Source organism: Pan troglodytes, chromosome 1, assembly GCF_028858775.2.
Source record: "Pan troglodytes isolate AG18354 chromosome 1, NHGRI_mPanTro3-v2.0_pri, whole genome shotgun sequence".
Lineage (NCBI taxonomy): Eukaryota > Metazoa > Chordata > Mammalia > Primates > Hominidae > Pan > Pan troglodytes.
Window position 1 is genome coordinate 211,281,692 of NC_072398.2, and position 22,106 is coordinate 211,303,797.

At 43.2% G+C, this 22,106-nt stretch overlaps 1 protein-coding gene across 2 annotated transcripts in view; it reads right to left on the reverse strand.

Annotated features, from left to right (window-relative positions):
* Window positions 1–7,045: 7,045 nt before the first annotated feature.
* Window positions 7,046–22,106, reverse strand: part of OTUD3 (OTU deubiquitinase 3) — a 30,664-nt gene continuing 15,603 nt past the window's right edge. The window contains exons 5-8 of one of the 2 annotated variants that reach the window (XM_513073.9): window positions 15,620–15,751; window positions 15,030–15,126; window positions 13,401–13,585; window positions 7,046–12,447 (exon numbers count right to left, since the gene is read on the reverse strand). In XM_513073.9, coding sequence (XP_513073.8) covers window positions 12,271–12,447; window positions 13,401–13,585; window positions 15,030–15,126; window positions 15,620–15,751 — 591 coding nt within the window. In that variant the 3' untranslated portion in view covers window positions 7,046–12,270. The remainder of the gene's footprint in view (window positions 12,448–13,400; window positions 13,586–15,029; window positions 15,127–15,619; window positions 15,752–22,106) is intronic. The other variant, XM_009449775.5, reaches the window with a different exon arrangement.

Genomic DNA, 22,106 nt, shown 5'->3' on the forward strand with positions numbered 1-22,106 from the left:
TGTTCTTTGAGTCTCAAATTCTGTCAATCATTCTAGGATTTAATTCACTAGAGTTTCATTCATACATTAATTTTCTGATCACCTACCTTGTGCTGACAGCATGCACTGGAATCAGTGGGAACAAGTCTGACATGGGTGGCCCTGCCTGCAATTCCAGCATTAAATTCTTTTAATTTTCCATGACAGTAAGTTTCTGTGGCTCTCTTTTTCTTTTTCTATTTTTTTTTTTTTTTTTTTTTTTGAGACAGAGTCTCGCTCTGTCGCCCAGGCTGGAGTGCAGTGGCGCGATCTCGGCTCAGTGTAAGCTCCGCCTCCCGGGTTCACGCCATTCTCCTGCCTCGGCCTCCCGAGTAGCTGGGACTACAGGCGCCCGACACCACACCCGGCTAATTTTTTTGTATTTTTAGTAGAGACGGGGTTTAACCGTGTCAGCCAGGATGGTCTCGATCTCCTGACCTCGTGGTCTGCCCGCCTCGGCCTCCCAAAGTGCTGGGATTACAGGCGTGAGCCACCGTGCCCAGCCCTGTGACTCTCTTTTTCTAATATTCTACAATCTTATCAAAGATAATGCAATCTCTGGAAGGAATATTTCTGGCCATATGGCTTAATGTGAAAAGCATGAAAAATACCAACCTAAAAATATTATCCCCACTGTGTCATCAGGCCTCAAATCCCCAACACTGGCAAAGATTGGTTAAGAGTGAGAAGCAGCTCTAGATGGTCTTATCCACACCCCTTCTTTGATGGGTCCCTGGGGGCCAGAGAGGGGATGTTCTACCCGAGGGGGTGTCCCCACTCCCTGGGCCTTCATTTCTTCATGAAGTTGTCATCAGCCACCCACGCTCTGGTATGGCCACGTTAACCAGGCCTGCTGGTTGTCATCTTGGAAAGACCAGAGTGCCCAGGGCCGTTCAGCTGTGAGGACACAGGAAGAGGAGGAGGAAAGGGTTCAGCATCCAGGGCTGACTCCAACCTCCCGATTCTGAAGCCATGAAGAATGTAATGCGCTCAAGGATTCCCACCAGGAGAAATGCAGCCTATTCTGGAAGCAATCTATTTCAGCAGATGTTACTTCTAAAGATAGAATTATCTATTATATGCTGACGAAATCTTACAGGACTGGGATTCGCCTGCTCAATGACAGAGCACCTGCCAATGCATTTAACAGGGCAAAGCTCACAGTGGACACTCAACAAATGACCACTCCCTTCACCCTTCTCAGGGCCTGTGCACAGCATTCAGGACCTTGAGGGCAGGGAGGAGAGCAAAGAAAATCAAAGGGAGAGCCAGTCATGGTGGCTCACACCTGTAATCCCAGCACTTTGGGAGGCCAAGGCGGGCAGATCACCTGAGGTCAGGAGTTCGAGACCAGCCTGACCAACATGGAGACACCCAGTCTTTACTAAAAATACAAAATTAGCCAGGCATGGTGGTGCAGGCCTGTAATCTCACCTACTCAGGAGGCTGAAGCAGGATAATCGTTGAACCTAGGAGATGGAGGTTGCGGTGAGCCAAGATCATGCCATTGCACTCCACCCTGGGCAACAAGAGTGAAACTCCATCTCAAAAAAAAAAAAAAAAAAATCAAAGGGATGTATCGCTGTGACCTTTAAAAGGTGAAGAAGCTCTGTGCTAGCAAAAGGAAGGAGGAGAAGAAAGGGAGGACAGGCGTGTGTACTTTGCTGTTGTAACTGACTCAAATCCTCAGCCAAGTATCACCAGAAGACCATGTCTTAAAGCAAAAACGGCCTGTGTGGGGGAAGAGTGCAAACCTCCTTTGCAGGAAAAGTGGTCCTGAGGCGCCCTCTGGTGTCCATTTCATTCAGGCCACTAAGGAGAAACCTGCGCTTGGCTTAAACCTCGATTTCTCTTCCTCAGGTGGGCAAAGTGTGCTTCTGGGCTAGTGAAATTGGTCCCCTCACATTTTCATAAAGAAATATACTGAGAAAATGCCAAAGAAGGCCATACAACCATCTGAGGATGATGACCACTGCAGAAACAGAAAACACAGGGAGAAGGAGCTGATGGGGCAGATTAGAGAGAGGTGACACCTGGGCATGATGGATTTAAGGTACCAATGGGACACCTACCTGATGATCTTAACAGTTGTATAACTGTCCGACGAAACAAACATTGAAACTTAGGAGCAAGATTCCAGCGCAGCCTGCTGTGACCCCTGCTACTCACCCACCCCCACCCACCAAAACCAAGCTGTCTTTTGGCCACAGACCAGCCTTTACTCTTTGCTTTCCCAGGGCTCAATAAATGTTTTGGGTTTTTTGTTTTGTTTTGTTTTTGTTTTTTTTGAGACGGAGTCTCGCTCTGTCGCTCAGGATGGAGTGCAGTGGCGCGATCTCGGCTCACTGCAAGCTCCGCCTCCCGGGTTCACGCCATTCTCCTGCCTCAGCCTCCCCAGTAGCTGGGACTACAGGCGCCCGCCAACATGCCTGGCTAATTTTTTGTATTTTTAGTAGAGACGGGGTTTCACCGTGTTAGTCAGGATGGTCTCGATCTCCTGACCTCGTGATCCGCCTACCTCGGCCTCCCAAAGTGCTGGGATTACAGGCGTGAGCCACTGTGCCTGGCCAATAAATGTTTGATGACGGGATCAAGGGGCCTGCTTAAATCCTGTTTGCCTATGTGTGCGTATCTAGAGAACACTTGATACCCAGCAGCAGACTTGCAAAGGAGACTGAAAAAAAGGGAGAACCCTGAACTTGAACTTGGAGGTTCCAGGTAGAGCGCTTTGTTCTGCCGCTTTAGCAGCAGTGGTTCTGCTTAGACCTTTGCTGTTCAGCGTGGTCCATGGGCAGGGGCAGCCGCAGAAGCAGCAGCAGGGATCCTGTTCAAAATGCAGAATCTTGGACCTGACCCCAGACCTGCTGAATCAGAATCTGTAAGTTAACAAGCCCCCCTGATGATTCATGTGCATATTAAAATCTAAGTGCTGATAAATGGTCACAGCCTCGGTCTCTGCATTTGTCAAATGGAAGTATGACATTTCCCCAGCAGGTTGGTTGTGGCAAAGTTTGAGTTAACATGCATGAAAATGTACAAATAATGGCTAGCACTGAAAAATCACTCGTGTTCTAGGAAAGAATGAATGGATAGTCATTAACAATAGCTAACACTTGCTGTGCACTTGGCATTTGCCAGGCCCTGTTGTAAGTGCTTTATGTGTGCTAATTCATTGGATGAGTAAAGTAGGCAACGGGACTGTGTCAAAGCTGGGGAGGGGACATTCTTACCTAAATGTTTCATAGTTTGCCTCTCCAATTTTGATGAGAGGATTTGGATTGGTTTTGCTTTTGTTCCTATTTAGCACCTAACAAAAGCTATGCATGAAGTGCAAAGGTAAAGACCTTCCTCAATTAGTGACCAGAAATCACAGTGGAATTCCCAAGTTCAATGAGGAGTCTGATTAGGATTTCCTGGACATGCATCTGCTTCACTGGGGTTCTTTGCAATGTCACCACCAGAGAACTGAATACTAAAGTTAATTCTTTCCTTCAATAAGTTTTATGCAAATTATGCTTCTGGTCTTTTCCTGGATGCTGGAGATAGACACGAATCAGACAGAGTCAACCAGCAGACAGAAAACAGCAATAATTCTACACTAGCAAGTAATGTGACACCCCTAACAAGAGAGTATCAGGACTAATGGTTCTTAAACCCTCCATCCTTCATCACATCTCCATCCTGTCCACTGATGCCAGCTTCATTTTCCCAGAGCCTGATTTTCATCATGTTACTCCTCTGCTCCTGAACCATCAGTGACTCCTCATTGTCCACCAGCCCCTGGTATTCCAGGCTTGGTGTCGTCTGCTTTTCCAGCCTCTTATGCAGCAATATCTATTTACTAAGTTCCTCTGCTGTCCTGCCTTCATATCCTTGTGCAGTAGCTTCTCTCAACCTAAAAGCCTCCCTTGCCCACAGGCACATCACCACGCTAAAATCCACGGGCTTAAAGTGAATCCCAAATGTCGTCTCTTCCTTTATATTCAGAGACAGGGTCTCCCTCTTGCCCAGGTTGGACTGCAGTGGCACGATCATAGTTCACTGCAGCCTTAACCTCCTCGACTCAAGCAAGCCTCCCACCTTAGCCTCCCACGTAGCTGGGACAACAGGTGTGTGCCATCAATTCTGGCTAACTTACTTATTTTTGGTAGAGACCGGGTCTCGCTATGTTGCCAGGCTGGTCTCAAACTCCTGGACTCAAGCAATCCTCCTGCCTCAGCCTCCCAAACTGTTGGGATTACAGGGATAAGCCACCCTGCCCAGTCCCAAATATCACCTTTTCTATGATGCTGTTTCAATTGGAGCGGATTTCACCCTCCTTGAACTGCCAAGCTGTGTTTATACCTTTCCTAGAACTGCTTATCCCGTTATTTGGGTCCTTGCATGGTGGCGGCAGACTGCTCTGGGTTCAAATCCTGTCTCTGCTACTAAGCTGTGATCTTGGGACAATTATTTATTCCTGAATAGAACCATCAGCCTCACAGGGTGGTTTTCAAGTTCAAATGAGACCATGTATCCAAAGTGTCCGGGGCATGCCAGCTGCTCCATCTATGCTTGGCCACCTTCTGTATTTTTGCTCTCCAATTGCAAATGTCACACAGTAGATGCTAAACAGGTACCTGTTCAATTGAATTCTGCGCTAATGTCCCCCAAAGGCAGAGATAGATGGTGCAGCATTTTTCCAGGCAGGCGCTACCTGTAACATTGCCAGGTTAGAATGCACACACAGGCCAACTCCAGACACTAAAAAGCCATCAGGCAGATCTTTGTTGTTTTGGGGTTTTGAGACAGGGTCTCACCCTGTCACCCAGGCTGGTGTTGTGGTGTGATAAAGCTCACTGCATCCTAATACTCCTGAGCTCAAGTGATCCTCCTGCCTCAGCCTCCTGAGTAGGAGGGACTACAGACAGGCACCTGGCACCAAACCCCAGTAATTTTGTGTGTGCATGCATAGAGATGGGATCTCGCTAGATTGACCAAGCTGGTCTTGAACTCCTGAGTGTGAGCAAGCCTCCTGCCCCAGCCTCCCAAAGTGCAGGGATTACAGATGTCAGCCACTGCACCCAGGCCTGATCTTGAGAATCCATTCAGCAAGCACAGCACTACTCTTCCAGTAGTGAAAGGCACATGAGAGGTGTTTCAAGAAGTTCCCAGTCTTTCTCCAAACTGATTATACATCCATAATAAGCTCTGTCCTAAACACTGGAGCATCCCACTCCTAGGTTTTGCTTGCGCTGGCCATTCAGTCCAACATGTCTTCGCTCCCTATTTCTGTATCCTGTCTCCCCTTTCGTGCCTCGTCCAAATCTCACTTCCTCCACCAAGCCTTCCCGAATTCTCTGAACTCACAGCCCTCTAATCAGTACCTCCTTTATGGCATGTGCTCTCTCCTGGGTCAGTGACGTGTCCACTTTCATTCCCGGACTGGAGGCTTTTTGAAGGCAGGATCCATGACTGTTTCAATGCCCAGAAATAAGGACCCATACAGAGTAGAGGTTCACTAGATGTCAGATGGATTCTTGGATGTTTAGATGAATAAATTGAACAGAAACAATCCTCTGGGGATACCCAAGTCCTTCTACCATAGGGAGGTTCAGACAAGTTTCTCCAAGAAGATAGGAAATGTTTCCTTCTGCCAAGCCAGAATCTGTGAAGTGACAGGACTGGCCTCAAGCCTTTGCAACCAAGTTCTAAATCTCTGCATCTCAATGGTCTGAGAGTGCCCATTCCATCAGCAAAAACCATTCTGTCCAGCCAAAACCATATTGGAGCAGAGCTTTTTATGAACTGTATCTCAAGACACACACTCTTGTTTCTGTGCATTGGAGGAAGGGAAAGGCCAGAAGCCTGGGGTGGTGTCTCGCTGATGCAACTCTAAACACCCAGGTTTTCAGCCAGGCTTTCTCCAAGGTGACCATGAGCGGTTACCAAGAAGGGACAAAGGCACAGCCACTTGTCCCTACCTGGCTCAAGAACACTTCTCTGTCCTTAAAGACTCATCCTATCTCCCACACAGGATCTTACAGGTCACCTGGTCCAACGCTGCCCAAACAGGAAGCCCCTCTAATCCCTAGCAGCAGCCACCTGGCCCCAGCTGAATCCCTGGAATGGGATTAAGGAGGCCATGGAAGTTTTCCAGTGTGCGGGCAGCACCTGGATTGGGACATCACTTTGGACCATAGCAGGTTTTCTGGAAGAATCTCAGGTTAAATGGGGTCTGGAATCTGGGCCTCACAGGCTCAGGAACCAGACAGTGTGTGTCTATCCAGAGATGATGGGTCTCTCAGTTGTGGACTGAAGAAGAATCACACAGAGAAGATCGCTTGAGAGACTGTGGGGGAATCTGCTTGCAGAAGCTAGAACATTCTTGACTTTCATCCAGAAAACCATCTAGTCCTTTTTGGTATCAAGGCAACAGGGAGCCAATTCAGAAGGCTGCTTGTTGAATACAAAATGAAGAATGGGAGAATGGGAGTCTCAAGGTCAAAATCATGACATGGTGAGGTCTGCCGAGCCAGAGCCCTTGTGTGGATGGGGCCCCTGCTGGACGCAATGAAGGACTCCCTTCGCTCTGGTTTCCTGTGGACCCTTCTAGGTGAGTTGTGCCCCAGGTGGTACTGTCTGTGCCTTGGCAGGGAGCCTCCTCCTTGAATGGGGTCAAACAATCTTGAGAGTTCTAGAGGAGCCCAAAGTGGCCGCTGACAGACAACTGCTACATATTTAAACAGTTTCAAACTTATCAAGAGATGCTCTCAGATATCAGGCAGAAATCTTAAGTGTGTAGTCCTTAAGAATGACCCTGCCACTGTGTTTGGTGGCTGCATTTAGCTGCACTAAAGCAAAAATCAGCTGTTCTAAGCTTAGTCACATCCCAAAGGACTATTATACACCTAGAATACTCAATCCAGCACACGCACACACGCAAAGCTTCCACACAAAGGTCTCCAAAAAGGACATTTCCCAGCACACTCAGCCTCCTTGCATTCACTCAAACGGTGGTCAGATACTGATAAAAACAACTTAAAACTTTGTTTTTAAACTAGAATTTATTGGTATACAAAACTCCATTTCATAGATAAAGTGGCACATCTTTGCAGCTTCTATTGCACCAAGTATCGAAGATTAAAAACACAAAAAAAGAAACATTTGGTTTTGAAAACACTGCAAATAGCCAAGTACAGTACTTTGGTAAATAAAAAATAAAATGGTTCAGATGAACACAATCCGTGGAAAGAAACGATCTAGGGGGAAGGAACTATGGACATCAGACAATGGTCACAATTCTCACCATCGAGCTCCATAGATAAGGCAAGACTTGCTAAGTCTATGGATCACGACCCCATGGAGGTCTTAAGTATCTCCAGACTGAAGCTAGAACAAGTATAGTGCAATTAGAAAGAGAGAAGGCCCCTCCTCCACGGATACATCCACCCCTCTGTAAAGGGGACTGACGCATGCCAACACTTCTACATGGGAAAGGGGAGCCCCCGGGTGTGACGTCTGACTCCTGGCCCTTTTCTTCTTTCCTCTGAGCTTAGTGCTGGTGGAGGCTCTGGAAGAGGCACTGGGGAGGCCAAAGGCCCTTCCTACTATGAAAAATGAACTGTAAGAGTGGGAAAATGTGTGAAGCCTCTTACCAGTACTGCTCGAGGGACCTGCCAGGGATCAAACCGCCCGCTGAGGTCTGTGGCTGAGCTCACATGATTGTCATGGACGGCTGGCAGCCTGCCGCAGGCTGACACGCCAAGGATGAGAGCCAGGCCACAGAGGGTCTGTCCGGCAATCGCCGCCGGCCGCAAGGACTGGCAGTGAGCAGCAGCAGCTCTGGATCACGGCTATGCCCTGCTTAGAATAAATTCCCTATGCAAAAGTTCGTAGTTTTACAGAAATAGATTCTTTACACTGGTACCAGCCCCTTCTCAAGTAATTCTGCAAGGATGCTAAACATTTTCATGGAACCACAAAACAGTCCTAACGAGGACAGTAAAGAGAGGGACTCTACAAAGCAGCTGCTTCAAAGACATAAGTCAGAGCCTGAGGTTTTAAAGGCATTTCACCTTGGGAGAGAACTTCCAGGCCAACCACAAGGCACCGCTCTTTCCGGAGGTCCCCATCAGCGGTGCCCGGTAAGCTCTGCATCCTCCGTGCACGTGGTGACTGGTGCTCCGTGTTCTCTCCATGTTACAAATATGACTGTCCCCTTTCTAATACGCGATGGCAGACGTCGTAATTTATGCCATCTAGATCTTCAATTCAATGATGTCATTAAAAAAAATACAATTTACTGGCCGGGCGGGGTTGCTCACACCCGTAATCCTAGCACTTTGGGAGGCTGAGGCGGGCAGATCACAAGGTCAGGAGTTTGAGACCAGCCTGGCTAACATGGTGAAACCCCGTCTCTACTAAAAATACAAAAATTAGCCAAGCATGGTGGCACGCACCTGTAATCCCAGCTACTCAGGAGGCTGAGGCAGGAGAATCGCTTGAACCCAGGAGGTGGAGGTTGCAGTGAGCCGAGATTGCCCCACCACACTCCAGCCTGGGCAACAAAGCAAGACTCTGTCTCAAAAAAAAAAAAAAAAAAAATTTTACTTTAGAGCCAGGAAAACATAACTTATAAAAAGTCCATTATTAAATCACCTCAGAACAACTGTCAAAGGCCCCGGAGTTTTAGCAACACTTGTTCTGAAAGCTGTGAATAATGAGAATGAAGCTGTGAATAATGAGAATGGCAAAACAGAAAAACTGCATCAGACTGAGTCTAAAGATTTAACATGGCTAGACAGAGCCTTGAGGTAAGAAAGTGAAGAGCTACGCATCTACCCAAAACGGGAGTCGAAGAGGGCCACTGACGCAACACACTAAAATCAGGAAGCTCCATTCTCTTCCCCCTGCAGAGATCCTTTTGGTCAGGGTAACTTTTAGTCACCTCTGACTAGGAATCCAAGTTTCCTTCAACTGACTGAATATTTCACAGAGGTAAACTGATAGCATTCTATGCTGACCCAGTAAAACCCAGGCAGAGTCTACAGAGTTTCTCAGAATTAGAGAAATTGCACATTGACTACAGGGACTCACTACTAGTACAGTTCAGCGCCAAAGTCCATCTGATGCTACCTGTGTAATATGTGAGCAACTCCCCGACTGAAGGTGGCCCTCCTCCCACCCCACCCCCCGACAATCACATCATTTCACACTGAAGCAGCTCCCTGGGGGAAGCAGGGCAGGCATAATAAATTACCCATGGAAAGGCTCCCTCCCAGCCAGCTCCAGCTGCTCCACAAGGGAGATCCCACTTCCCAAGCCCTCAGAATCAAACTGGCATTGGAAGTGTTTTCAGAGCTTAATAAAGAAACTACAGACAACTTTGACTAACATTTAAAATTCTTTCTGCCACAATTTCTCAACCATACTTTGCTCCTGAAAGTGTATGTTCATTATTATTGAAAAACTAAATACACACATACATTCTAACTTTCTAATATCTCCTAGTGGCAACTACATTATCTAGAAGTTATGGTTCTATGCTGCTTTAATACATCTACATCTCTAGTTCAAAGCTGTTGCCACTAAAATGGTATTTATTTTGACCTCTAAAAAAAAATATTTTCAAAATCCGTAAAACCTTTATATACCGTTTATAACAGCAGTAAGCAGCTATGCACCACTGCTCCATCCCCTTTCTCCTGACCACACTACAAGCTACCAAGACAATCTCATGTAACATAAATCTCTGCCAGCCAAGATGTAACACAGAGGTTAAGACACATTCAGTTCCTAATAAAGAGTTCACAGGAGTACCTGTACTAGAGTAACAGCTGCTGACAACAGTCATCCCAGGACTAAACATACTGGGCCTCCACTCGGGCTGCCAGTGAAGTAATTTTCAAGTGCCCACTGAGGCAACTAAGCATATTGATTCCAACCTTCTTATGTACCCAGTGAGACTGAGGCAGTGAAGTCTAAATTGAAACCATTAGCTAGAAGGTATCACTGAAGTTGGATGCATGTACCCTATTCCTAATAATTAACACACTAAACAGACCAACTGTAACTGAAAAGCTGTGAAACCAGTAATAAAAGAAAATTACTAAAGCCGTTTGATTAGTTTTTTAAACCACCATTATTATACTCCAGAAATGCTGAAGCCTATTATCAGAATTAGGTAATTTAAAAAATAAATGTTCCCAATATTCTTTAATAACTTTTTAGCAGCTTCTAAAACTTCTAAAACCCAATAGGGCCCAAGGCCACCTTCATTAACCAAGTAAATAAAGCAATTCTACTACTTCTGACAATAAGTCTCTCTTAAGCTGACTGCTAATCTGAATTTCTGGCATGCAATCTTATCTTTCTGAGAGGATCTGGCCTCTGCACTCAAGCAGTACAAAATAGACAGGAAAACATCTTCATTCAGAAACACTCAGCCAGTCAGGAATCTGCCCAGAGTTGAAAACCAAGACAACCATAGATCCTAACGCACTCGATCCCACTTCCTTAGAGTAAGGCAACAGAGATCTTTCATTCGTTTGGAATGAGTAGAGTAACACAGCCTCAAGCTCAGGACTCTGCGATGTGCACAGAAAAAAAATGCTGTGTCCTTTTTTTAATCTGCTAAGTTTTACAATGTACTGTACCCAGGAAGAAACCTAAACCACAATGTCCTAGGAGCAATTCCAAGAGACTACTGATGCTCCAACTACAAAAAGCCACCAAAGTCAAAAACAAAACCAAAAGATACCAGTGAAACTGAAGAAAGCCAAAGGCCTGATGATAAAGACAATCTGACGACTCCAGGGCCTACCAAACTTTTTAGTTTTCACTTTGCCTCCGAATTTTTATAATTCTGAAATGTGAGGGGTGGGGAAGATAACTAATAATTTACCTTTCAACTCAGCATCAATTATTTGCCCAAGTATTAGGTCCCAAAAGACAAAGATGATCCAAGATGGGCTGCCTCATACGTTATAGTTCTTAAGTTCACATCCACCTAACTCAGTTTTAGGAATGACATCTCTCCACTGCTCAAGTCTATTTCAGAACTGAAGAGTGATTCGAAGGCCTCAACCAAAGTATGTTCTCTTCTCTGCTGGTCCAACCTAAGTCAACCAACCCTGCTGGTCCAACAACTTCCAGCAGATGCTGGAGTTTTCCCAACTTTGAAATGCCAAACAGGGCTTAAATAAAAAGAAATAAATGTAGCATTTTATAAGATTTAATTTCCACAATACTAAGTTTAGCGACCTATAAGGTCAAGTTACCATGTATCTCTCTGAAGGCATCTAAGTCTAGAACAGAAGGGAAGAAAATCGTTATTTAAAATGCGAACATGAAAAACCTTATTCTTCCAGGCTTCTCCTATAAAAACATAATTCTTTAGACTCCTCTTAGGCAAAACCCCAGGAGTTCGTCTCCTGTTACAACTATAGACCCTGCTCTACACACTATCAGAATTCCAGAACTGTATCACAAGCAGTAACGTGCCATCTCCCCACTGTCAGGAAACAAATACCAAAAACCCAACACCACTATCAACTTCCCAACAAGGCCAGGCCTAATTAACAGTCAGCTGCATTTATCATATGGCTTGAGTGCAAATGAACTAACAGCACCTGCATCCCATCTGAAGTAACATCAGAATCAGGAAGGAGAGAAATGCGGTTAATTTCCATCCTGACTGCAGGCCACAACCCTCACGTAACTTTGGGAAAACAATTCCTGAATTATTTTCTGAGTAACTTGGATTAGAAGTAAATCAAAGCATATTCCTGAGTTGGAGATCATTTATAAGCTACCCTATATATCTGTTTGAGAATGAAAGAGAAACTAAGGAAACTTGTCATTCTGAATTTCTAACAATTATTCTAAACTACTCATGAACAATTACAGCAAAACTCACCCCAAATGTTAAGGAAAGATCCTAGGGTCACTGAAGTCTGATTTTCAGGGCAAATAAAGCCACCACTTAAAAGGTTTTTCCTGACCTAACTATCTGCCCCTAAAACTCAGTATTTTAATTTTGTATTACAGAATATGAATGGCCTCACTGCATTTTCATAAAACACCAACATATTACTAATAAAACTTCGAACAAAAAAAGAGGCAGCTTGAACGAAACTAACTCAGTGTGTGAGCTCATGTGTGGGCTTTGTTGGTTGTGTTGCGTTTTATAAAAGGACGGCCTCACTGGAAAGTCTAGCACACAGCAATCCTTTTCCAGCCACTTCTTACAACTCCCAAGAGGCCAAAGAGTCAGATGTTGAGAGCGGCGAAGGTCTTCACCAAGGTGACCTGCGTGTTCGCCTCGGCTTCACTTCTGTTATTGTCCCTATGGCTACCTCTGCTCTCCAGGGCTTTGTGGCGGTGCCTCTCCTCCTGCCGCTTCTTCTTCTCCATCCACTGCTGTTCTCGCCTCTGTTTGTTTGTGACCTGAGAGAGAAGGCCATGGTGGTGAGTAGGAAGCACGGGGGACTCAAGCTGCCACCTGCTAGAAGGGAGATGGTGGCAAAGGGCACAGATTGCTTTTCAGCAGGAACAGGGAAAACCAATCTAAGACGCCAAAGATGATTTACTGTCCACTGCTGCTCAAATTTGCATTTAAATTTATATTTCGTTGCTGAACTAGCAAACAAAATCAATTCCATTCTTCTCTTAAAGAAACCAGCCCTCATCCAGCAAGAGTTGGTAACAAACACACGTGTCAGAGGACATTTTTCCCCACATAATTTAATGCCCCAGGTAATTCTGACAAAATCCTCAGAAGCTTATTGCATCTCTGCCTCTGCTGTGGCTTTTTACACTGTGGCATTTTGAGCTCAGAACTTCTTGGTGAAAATCTTTAAAATGATTCCAAATTCAGTAAAATGGAAGATGTCACATACTACTTGTGGGAGTGAAGGGCAGGGAGGGAGATGTACCTTTCCGGGAAGCACGTGACAATTTACCAAAAGCCTTTAAAAGATTCATGTATCCATGACCTTTAACCTGTTCATTCCTCTTCTGGGACTTTATTCAAGAAAATAATGCAAAAACCAAAGATTTATACACAAAGGTGTTCACTGCAGATCATGGCATTTATAAAAAACATGGATAAACATGGGAAGACCCCACATGTACAGTAATGTTAGGTGGGAAAAGGAGGCTTTTCATTTGTACACTGAGGACAATTTCAGGGTATATTTCCTTCCAACTGTCACGGCATACACCAAACAGGATAAGTGAGGTCATTCTGCTTCTTGATATGTCTTTATGCATTCCCCAGATTTTCCACGCTACTTTTATAAATCAGAAGGAAAATATAAATAAAATTAATCTCAAGCTACCACCACTGCCACAGAATTACACCTGCCCACCACCTGCCCATTCAACCCCATCTTACATACCTTTGCAAACTGGTTTTTATTTGCTTTGTTTTCTTCACTAGGGCTGGCCTGTGCCTTATTGTTTTCGGTCCTGCCTTCATTTAAGCCCTGATTTCCAAAGATTCTGGCACCACTGCCACCCTCCTCCCACAAAGGGCCACACTGCTTCAGCACTCGACCACTGGGCTCAAGATTCTCTTCTGCATCTTCCAAAGAAAGACATTTCATTAAAACTGAGAACCTGAGAGAGTTACACAGGGTGATGACTGTATTAATGATTCCAAAATTACCTGGGTCCCTACTTCGGTCATAAGGGAAGTAAGTTTCCTTGAGACAAATTCGAATGTCAAGACAGTGGGAAACATAGGAAGAAAAAGTTGGTAAAGTTGGAAGATAAATTCTAAAATAACCCACTGACCAGCCTTTTGATCAGCTTCCAACCAGCAGAGTGCTTTTTAGATAAATTATGTCTTAACATGAATTTTTATGGGAAAATCTTTCATTTGCACCCAAAACCCAGAAAAGAAACAGGCTCTAAAGCTGTGCTGTCCAATGTATTAGCCACCAGCTATATGTGGCCATTTACATTTAAATTAAAATTAAACAACATTTAAAACGTAGCTCTCCAGTCTCATTGCTCATGTGGCAGGTACACACTATACTGAACAGCACAGATCTCTGGAGGGTGCTGTTTAAAGTCACAAAGACCAAGTTACTTACAGATTTCTAAAAGTACAGCCAATACATAGTGGATAATAAAATACCTCATCACATGGAGCACTATGATGCCAGAAACAGTATCTGACACGTAACATCTGGCAATCAGTATTTATTGATATCATTTTAAATAAATGACTTGAGAAATTAATAAGATGTTACATCCTTTTCTCTTTTTTTTGAGAGGGAGTCTCGCTCTGTTGCCCAGGCTGGAGTGCAATGGTGCGATCTTAGCTCACTGCAACCACCGCCTCCCAGGTTCAAGCAATTCTCCTGCCTCAGCCTCCTGAGTAGCTGGGATTACAGGCACCCGCCACCACACCCAGCTAATTTTTGTATTTTTAGTAGAGACGGGGTTTCACCATGTTCGTCAGGCTGGTCTCAAACTCCTGACCTCGTGATCCACCTGCCTCAGCCTCCCAAAGTGCTGGGATTACAGGTGTGAGCCACCACACCCAGCCGTTACATCCCTTTTCTTTCCTCTGAGTCACAAAATTATACTTGGTTCAAATTAAAAAAAAAAATCAAAATTATCACAAGCTAATATAAATCTAAATATTTCCACCAGAAAAACAAGGTATTTCTCTCTCCATTTTATTTTGGTTATCATTTTGGTCTTCTAAGGGCATCTTATTTCTAAACAGGCTAATTCTTCCCTGATGCGTCCCCCAGCACCCTGTACTCCCAACCCCATTATGTACTATCGCACCAGTTTATCTGTCTCCACTATCCACCCTCTACCCCTGAACTATACTCCCCCTGAAGCAGAGACAGGACCTAGTAAAAAATGTCTACGTACAGAACGTGCTCAATAAACAACTCCTAAATGAATGACAGAACAGTTACCACCTGTGACTTGGTTAAAAAATAAATATTTGGAAAATTACCAACACAACCATTTTGAAGACCTATAAATATTAGTCATGGACTTACTATTTCTCTTCCCTTGGTTCATCTGAAGCATGGCAATTATTGCAGATTCAATATTATAATTTTCAGCTTCCAGGTTCTGGACTATTAAATTAAAATCCTATCCAAGAAACAAACAAACAAAAAAACCACTTCAAAACTCTGGGTATATTTTTCTGCCTAGCTCTACTTCAATAATCATAAACATAAAAGATGTAATAGTGAGAATTAACACAAGGTTTCAGGACCTTTTCCATTTAGAAAAATGTCGATTTCCAATAAGGTTGGTCCCTTGAAATAACCGTCTAATGTACACTTATAAATGAATTCCCTCTATAAAACTGCATTTGTACTACTGTAAACACTAGTCAGGAAAAATTAAATCCACATACTTCCTAAGACCTTTGAGCAGTACTGGGTGAAGTCTAGCAAACAACAGGGAAATTAATAAACAGCTCTCATTAAGCCACATACGCTAATCAAACTACAAATCTCATGGGCCTATTTTGGCCCACAAGGTGCTGATATGCTAGAGAGGTGCTACAAAACTAAGACGTACGCTAGGCACAGCAATGCTTGCTTCTAAATCATTCCTGCAAGACAGAAATACTAACTGAACATCCAGTTGCATTACAAACTTTCTGGACAGCATCCTCTACTTCGTCTCTCAGGTCGTCTTCAGAGTCCATTCCCTTTGTCTTGATCTTTTCTCTTTTATTTGATTCATCTTGATGAAGCATCTGAAACTAAAGGAAACAAGTAATAATCAGGGAACTATGTTGAGAATCAAACTATGTTCAGAATCTTCAACACAAGACACTCTAATCTGGAAAAATTCATATACATAGGGGAAAACCTTCTAGAAACAACCTTAAGAGAACAGCAATGACTAGGCTCCATTTTATCCACTCATTGTACTTTGAGTCACAACAGAGGAATTGAAAAGAAAGGCCCAAAAGACAGAATAACTGCTCAGTAAGAAAGGCATTCGCACTCCCATGTCTAAATGCCAACACTGGCAAATGACTGCTGCCTCTGACAGCACACAGTCACCTCAGCTGATTTTCAGAGCCATGCGCTTAACAGAAAACGATCCTCTATACTCGCACCTGGTGAACTTTTGCACAAAAACGGTGCTGGTCTTGAAGAAACCTACATACAACTTCCCTCTGGTTCCCAAGCCTTATTTGATCATCAGCACGCTTAGAGGTACTGAAGCTCCCGTCCCAGCTGGACAGCCACAGATGAGCATGACTCATCTAACCTCAGGTACGTACCACCACACCCAGGGAAACTTGTCAATCCAAATCCTAAAGCCACAAACAACAGTTCACTTGGGATCCATGAGACCTTTACAACCTGGGCCTTAAATCAGAAAAGCTAAAATCATCCCTCTGTAGATGCTCAACCACCTTCTTCTTCTGCTTCCCATTAATGCAGGGAGATAGGTAAATGGGCAAAGACAGTTCTATTTTTTGAATGTAAAAGTATAGTGGACTCCAGCAATGTACAGTATATTCCTCAGAATGTTAATACAAAACATTCTATTATAAAATTAAACCCTAAGAATTTGACAAAGTTACAGGAGTCTTTGACCCAGTAGTTTCACAGTTTTGAAATTTAGCCAAAGGAAATAGTATCAAATAGAGAAAAGATTTATGGGCCTGGTGCAGTGGCTCGCACCTGTAATCCCAGCACTTTGGGAGGCTGATGGGGGTGGGTCACTTGACCTCAGGAGTTCAAAACCAGCCTGGGCAACAAAGTGACATCCCGTCTCTACAAAAAAAATACAAAAGAATTATTTGGACATGGTGGCATGCACCTGTAGTCCCAGCTATTCAGGAGGCTGAGGTGGGAGGATGGCTTGAGCCCAGGAGGTGGAGGTTGCAGTGAGCCGAGATCACACCACTGCATTCCAGCCTGGGCAACAGAGCTAGACCTTGTCTCAAAAAAAAAAAAAAAAAAAAAAAAAAAAAAAAAAAAAAAGAGAGAGAGAGAAAAGATTCAGGTAAAAGTGCTAACAGTGTTACTTATAGTGGTGAATAACTGGAAACCACCCAAAGGCTTTATAGTATGGATATGGTTAAATAACCACTGTAAATCCACAGAATGATGTCTTCATTCCCACTAAAGGAAGAAACACAATAATCACTCCCCCCATTATTACTTAACAATAGTTTGGAGGTAACAGCCAAAGTATTTAGCCAAAATAAATTTTAAGTATAAAATTAAAAAGAAAAAAGTAATCTGTCTTTGTAGATGATATAATTCTGTAACTGAAACAAGAGAATCAACAAAAAAACTACTGCAAACCAAAAAAATTACAGCAAATCATATACCTGGGTAAGAATCTGGCATCTAGAATATATTAAAAAACTCTTACAACTCAAAAACAAAAAGGCAGAACCCAATTAAAAAATAGGCAAAAGACTTGAATAGACATTTCTCCAAGGATATACAAATGGCCAAAAACCACATGAAAAGATGTTCAATGTCATTAGCTATTAAGAAAATGCAATTCAAAACTTTAAGATACTGGCCGGGCGTGGTGGCTCATGCCTGTAATCCCAGCACTTTGGGAGGCCGAGGTGGGTGGATCACGAGGTCAGGAGATCGAGACCATCCTGGCTAACACGATGAAACCCTGTCTCCACTAAAAACACAAAAACTTAGCTGGGCGTGGCGGTGGGTGCCTGTAGTCCCAGCTACTCAGGAGGCTGAGGCAGGAGAATGGCGTGAACCCGGGAGGTGGAGCTTGCAGTGAGCCACGATCATGCCACTGCACTCCAGCCTGGGCGACAGAGCAAGACTCCGTCTCGAAAAAAAACTTTAAGATACTAACTAGGATGACCATTTAAGAAAAAAACTACAAATGTCAGAGAGGATGAAAAGAAAGCAGAGCCTTCATACATTACCGGTGGCAAGTAAAACAGTGCAGCTGCTGTGGAAAACAGTTTGGCAGTTCCTCAAAATGTTAAATTTAGGTTTATCATATGACCCAGCAATTCCACTCCGAGGTATATCCAAAAAGACTGAAAATAGGTATTTGTAAAAATACTGTACACATATACTCACAGCAGCACTATTCTCAATAGCCAAAAGGTGGGAACAACCTAAATGCTCATTAACAGATGAATGGGTGCACAAAAAATCACCTCTCCAAACAATGGAATATTATTCAGCCATAAAAAAGAATGAAGTACTGATACATGCTACACCATGAATGACTCTCAAAAACATTATACTGAGGGAAAGAAGCCACAAAGAAAAAGTCACATATAATTCCATTTACATAAAATGTCCAGAATAGGCAAATTCATAGAGAAGAAGGGCAGATTGGTGACTGCTAGGGGAGAGGGGGAATTGGGAGTCACTGCTTAATGGATATGAGGTTTTCTTTTGGGGTGATGAAAATATTTTGGGACTAGACAGAAGAAGTGGTTGTACAACAAACACTGCAGATGTACTGAGTACCACTGGACTATATATTTTTAAATGATTAATTTTATGTTATGTGAATTTTGCCTTAACTTTTAAAAAAAGAGGGGTTCTGTGGGATACCTATGTAATTAACATCTTGTTATTAACAGCTCTCACAGACAAATGATAACCAACTAGAAAACATAAAAGATCTCTTTACAATAGACACAAAAAACACAAAACACCTCCTAAGAATAAACTCAACAAAAAGTGGGCAAGATCTATATGAAGAAAATGTTCCCGTGGATCACAAAGTCAATTAAATAATAAAAGACTCAACATCAAAAAGATGTCAGCTTTTCCTTAAATTACTCTATTAATTTAATGAGATTCCAATTTTAAAAAACTCAATAGGGCCGGGCACGGTGGCTCATGCCTATAACCCCAGCACTTTGGGAGACCAAGTTAAGCAGATCACTTGAGGTCAGGAGTTCAAGACCAGCCTGGCCAACACGGTGAAACCCCGTCTCTACTAAAAATACAAACATTAGCCAAGGGTAGTGGCGAGCGCCTGTAATCCCAGCTACTCGGGAGGCTGAGGCAGGAGAATCGCTTGAACCCGGGAGGCAGAGGTTGCACCACTGCACTCCAGCCTGGGCAACAGGGCAACAGAGCAAGACTCTGTCTCAAAAAACAAAACAAAACAAAACAAAAAAAAACTTCAATAGGATTTCCTTTGAACTAGACACATTGATTCTAACATTCATTTTGTTTTTTTTAAAAAAGACAAGAACATATAAGGAAACTTATAAAAAGAAAATTAATTATGAGTGAAAAATCCTACCAGATTTTAAAATATACCAACTAAAACAAAGAGGCATCAACATGTGAACAGGGAGATCAGTGGACCAGAACCAAATGTCTAGGAATAGACCCAAATACATATGGGAATTTAGTATATGGAAAGAAAGTGGCATTTTAAATCAGTGGAGAAAAGATGTATAATTAATCAATGGTTTGGGTACAACTAGGTAATCACAAGGGAAATATAAAGTTGGATCCATAGCCTCCTACCCTTATTTGAATATAAATTTCAGATGAAGCCAAGATTTAATTTTTTTTTTTAAGTCAAACTATGAGCTGGGTGCAGTAGCTTACATCTGTAATCTCAACACTTTGGGTGGTCGAGGCAGGAGGGTTGCTTGAGTCCAGGAGTTCGAGACCAGCCCGGGCAACAAAGTGAGACCCTGTCTCTACAAAAAATAAAAAATTAGCCAGGCATAGTGGTACACAGCTGTGGTCCCAGCTACTCAGGAGGATCGCTTGAGCCTGGGAGGTTGAGGCTGCAGTGAAACATGATCATAGCACTGCACTCCAGCCTGGGCGACAGAGTGAGACCCAGTCTCAAAAAATAAATAAATAAATAAAGTGAAACTATGAAAGTACTATTCTAAACTATGGGAGAATTCTTTTTAACCTCAGAGTGGGAAAGACTTTCCCAGTTATGACCCAAAATCCAAAGGGCATATAAGAAAATCGTAACAAATTTAACTATGTAAAAATCTAAAATTCTTTCATAGCAAAGACCACAGGAGAAAGAACAAAAAGACAAATGACAGAGTGCGAAAAACTATTTGCAACTCATATCACAGACAGAGGCTAATTTCCCTAATACATAAAAAGCTCCCCAAAACCATTAAGACAACTTAATAGGTAAAAAAATGGGGAAAGAAAATGAATACCATTTACAAAAAATAGAAATATGTCTTAAACACAGGAAAAGATGCATAAATAAGAGAAATGCAAATTAAAACTAGGTTAAGTAAACAATTTTTCCCCTAACAATGAAAAGGATTTAAAAATTTGGTAACACTATGTTGACGAAGTGCACCATGCAGGAAAAGAGCCACATATTGCAGGTAGGCGTTTAAACCGGTGAAATCTTGTTAGAACGTAATTTGACAATTCACTTATCAACATCCTCTGATGTGGCAAGGACCTTCTAGGAATGTGTCCCACAGATACATGAGTGAAATGAGGTACATAAAAGGTACTGCACATTGCTTATAATAGCAAAGGGTTAGAAACCACCTAAAAGTCCATCAGTAAGTGACTGGTCAAAAATATTATAATGCATCTACAGAACAGAACACTATGCAGCCTTTAAAAAGGATACAGGAAGTTCCTTATGTACTACCATGAATTAAATCCCAAGACATGTTAAATTTAAAAAGCACAGTGCAGGATGTATGTGTGGGATGTGTAGTATGTGTAGGATGCTACAACTAGTGGTGGGGAGAGTAAAAATGGCAAAAGTGGAATATGTGCACATATATATATATTTGCTTGGTATGTAAACCATAGGAGATTTTATGAGATACTAATACCACTGATTGCATCCAGGGAAAACAGTGTGGCTGAAGTACAAGGGTAGGAGAGTGACTTTGACTATATATCCCATTACATATTTTGAATTCTAATCCATGGACAAATATGACCTATTCAAGAATTAAAATTGCCAGGCACCATGGCTCACACCTGTAATCCCAACATGTTGGAAGGCCAAGGCAGGAGGATCACTTGAGCCCAGGAGCTGGAGGGCAGCCTGGGCAACATAGCGAAACTTCATCTCTACAAAAAATTAAAAAATTAACAAAGCATGGTGGCGCACACCTGTAGTCCTAGCTACTCATGAAGCCAAGGTGGGAGGATCGCTGGAGTCCACGTAGACAAGCCTGCTGTGAGCCGTGATGGTGCCACTGCACTCCAGCCTGAGCAACAGAGCGAGACCTTATCTCAAAAAATAAATAAAATTGTTTAAAAAACAATGGTTTTGGATCATGTGTAAAAACAGGAAAAAAGGTTTATGCAATAATGCTAATTTTTTTTTTTTTTTGAGATGGAGTTTTGCTCTTGTTGCCCAGGCTGGAGTGCAATGGCGCTATCTCGACTCACCGCAACCTCCACCTCCCAGGTACAAGTGATTCTCCTGCCTCAGCCTCCCAAGTAGCTGGGATTACAGGCATGCGCCACTACGCCCGGCTAATTTTGTATTTTTAGTAGAGATGGAGTTTCTCTGTGTTGGTCAGGGTGGTCTTGAACTCCCGACCTCAGGTGATCCGCCCGCCTCGGCCTCCCAAAGTGCTGGGATTACAGGTGTGAGCCACCACGCCCAGCCAATGATGTTAATTTTTAAAAACAGGAAACAAAGCTATATAAATAAAATGTCAACGATGTTTTAGTGCATTAAATGAATGGAAATCTACCAAAACAGTAACAAAATTTACATTCAGGTAGCTGAGTTGACTTTACATGTTTTTTATTTTCTTCTTTACCTTTACTATAGTTTTCAGATTTCAGATAAGAAGCATGGGTTAGGCCAGGCGCAGTGGCTCACCCCTGTAATCCCAGCAGTTTGGGAGGCCAAGGTGGGCAGATCACCTGAGGTCAGGAGCTTGAGACCAGCATGACCAACATGGAGAAACCCCGTCTCTACTAAAAATACAAAATTAGCCGGGCATGGTGGCACATGCCTGTAATCCCAGCTACGTGGGAGGCTGAGGCAGGAGAATCGCTTGAACCCGGGAGGCGGAGGTTGGGTGAGCCGAGATCGCACCACTGCACTCCAGCCTGGGCAACAAGAGCGAAACTCCATCTCCAATTAAAAAAAAAAAAAAAAAA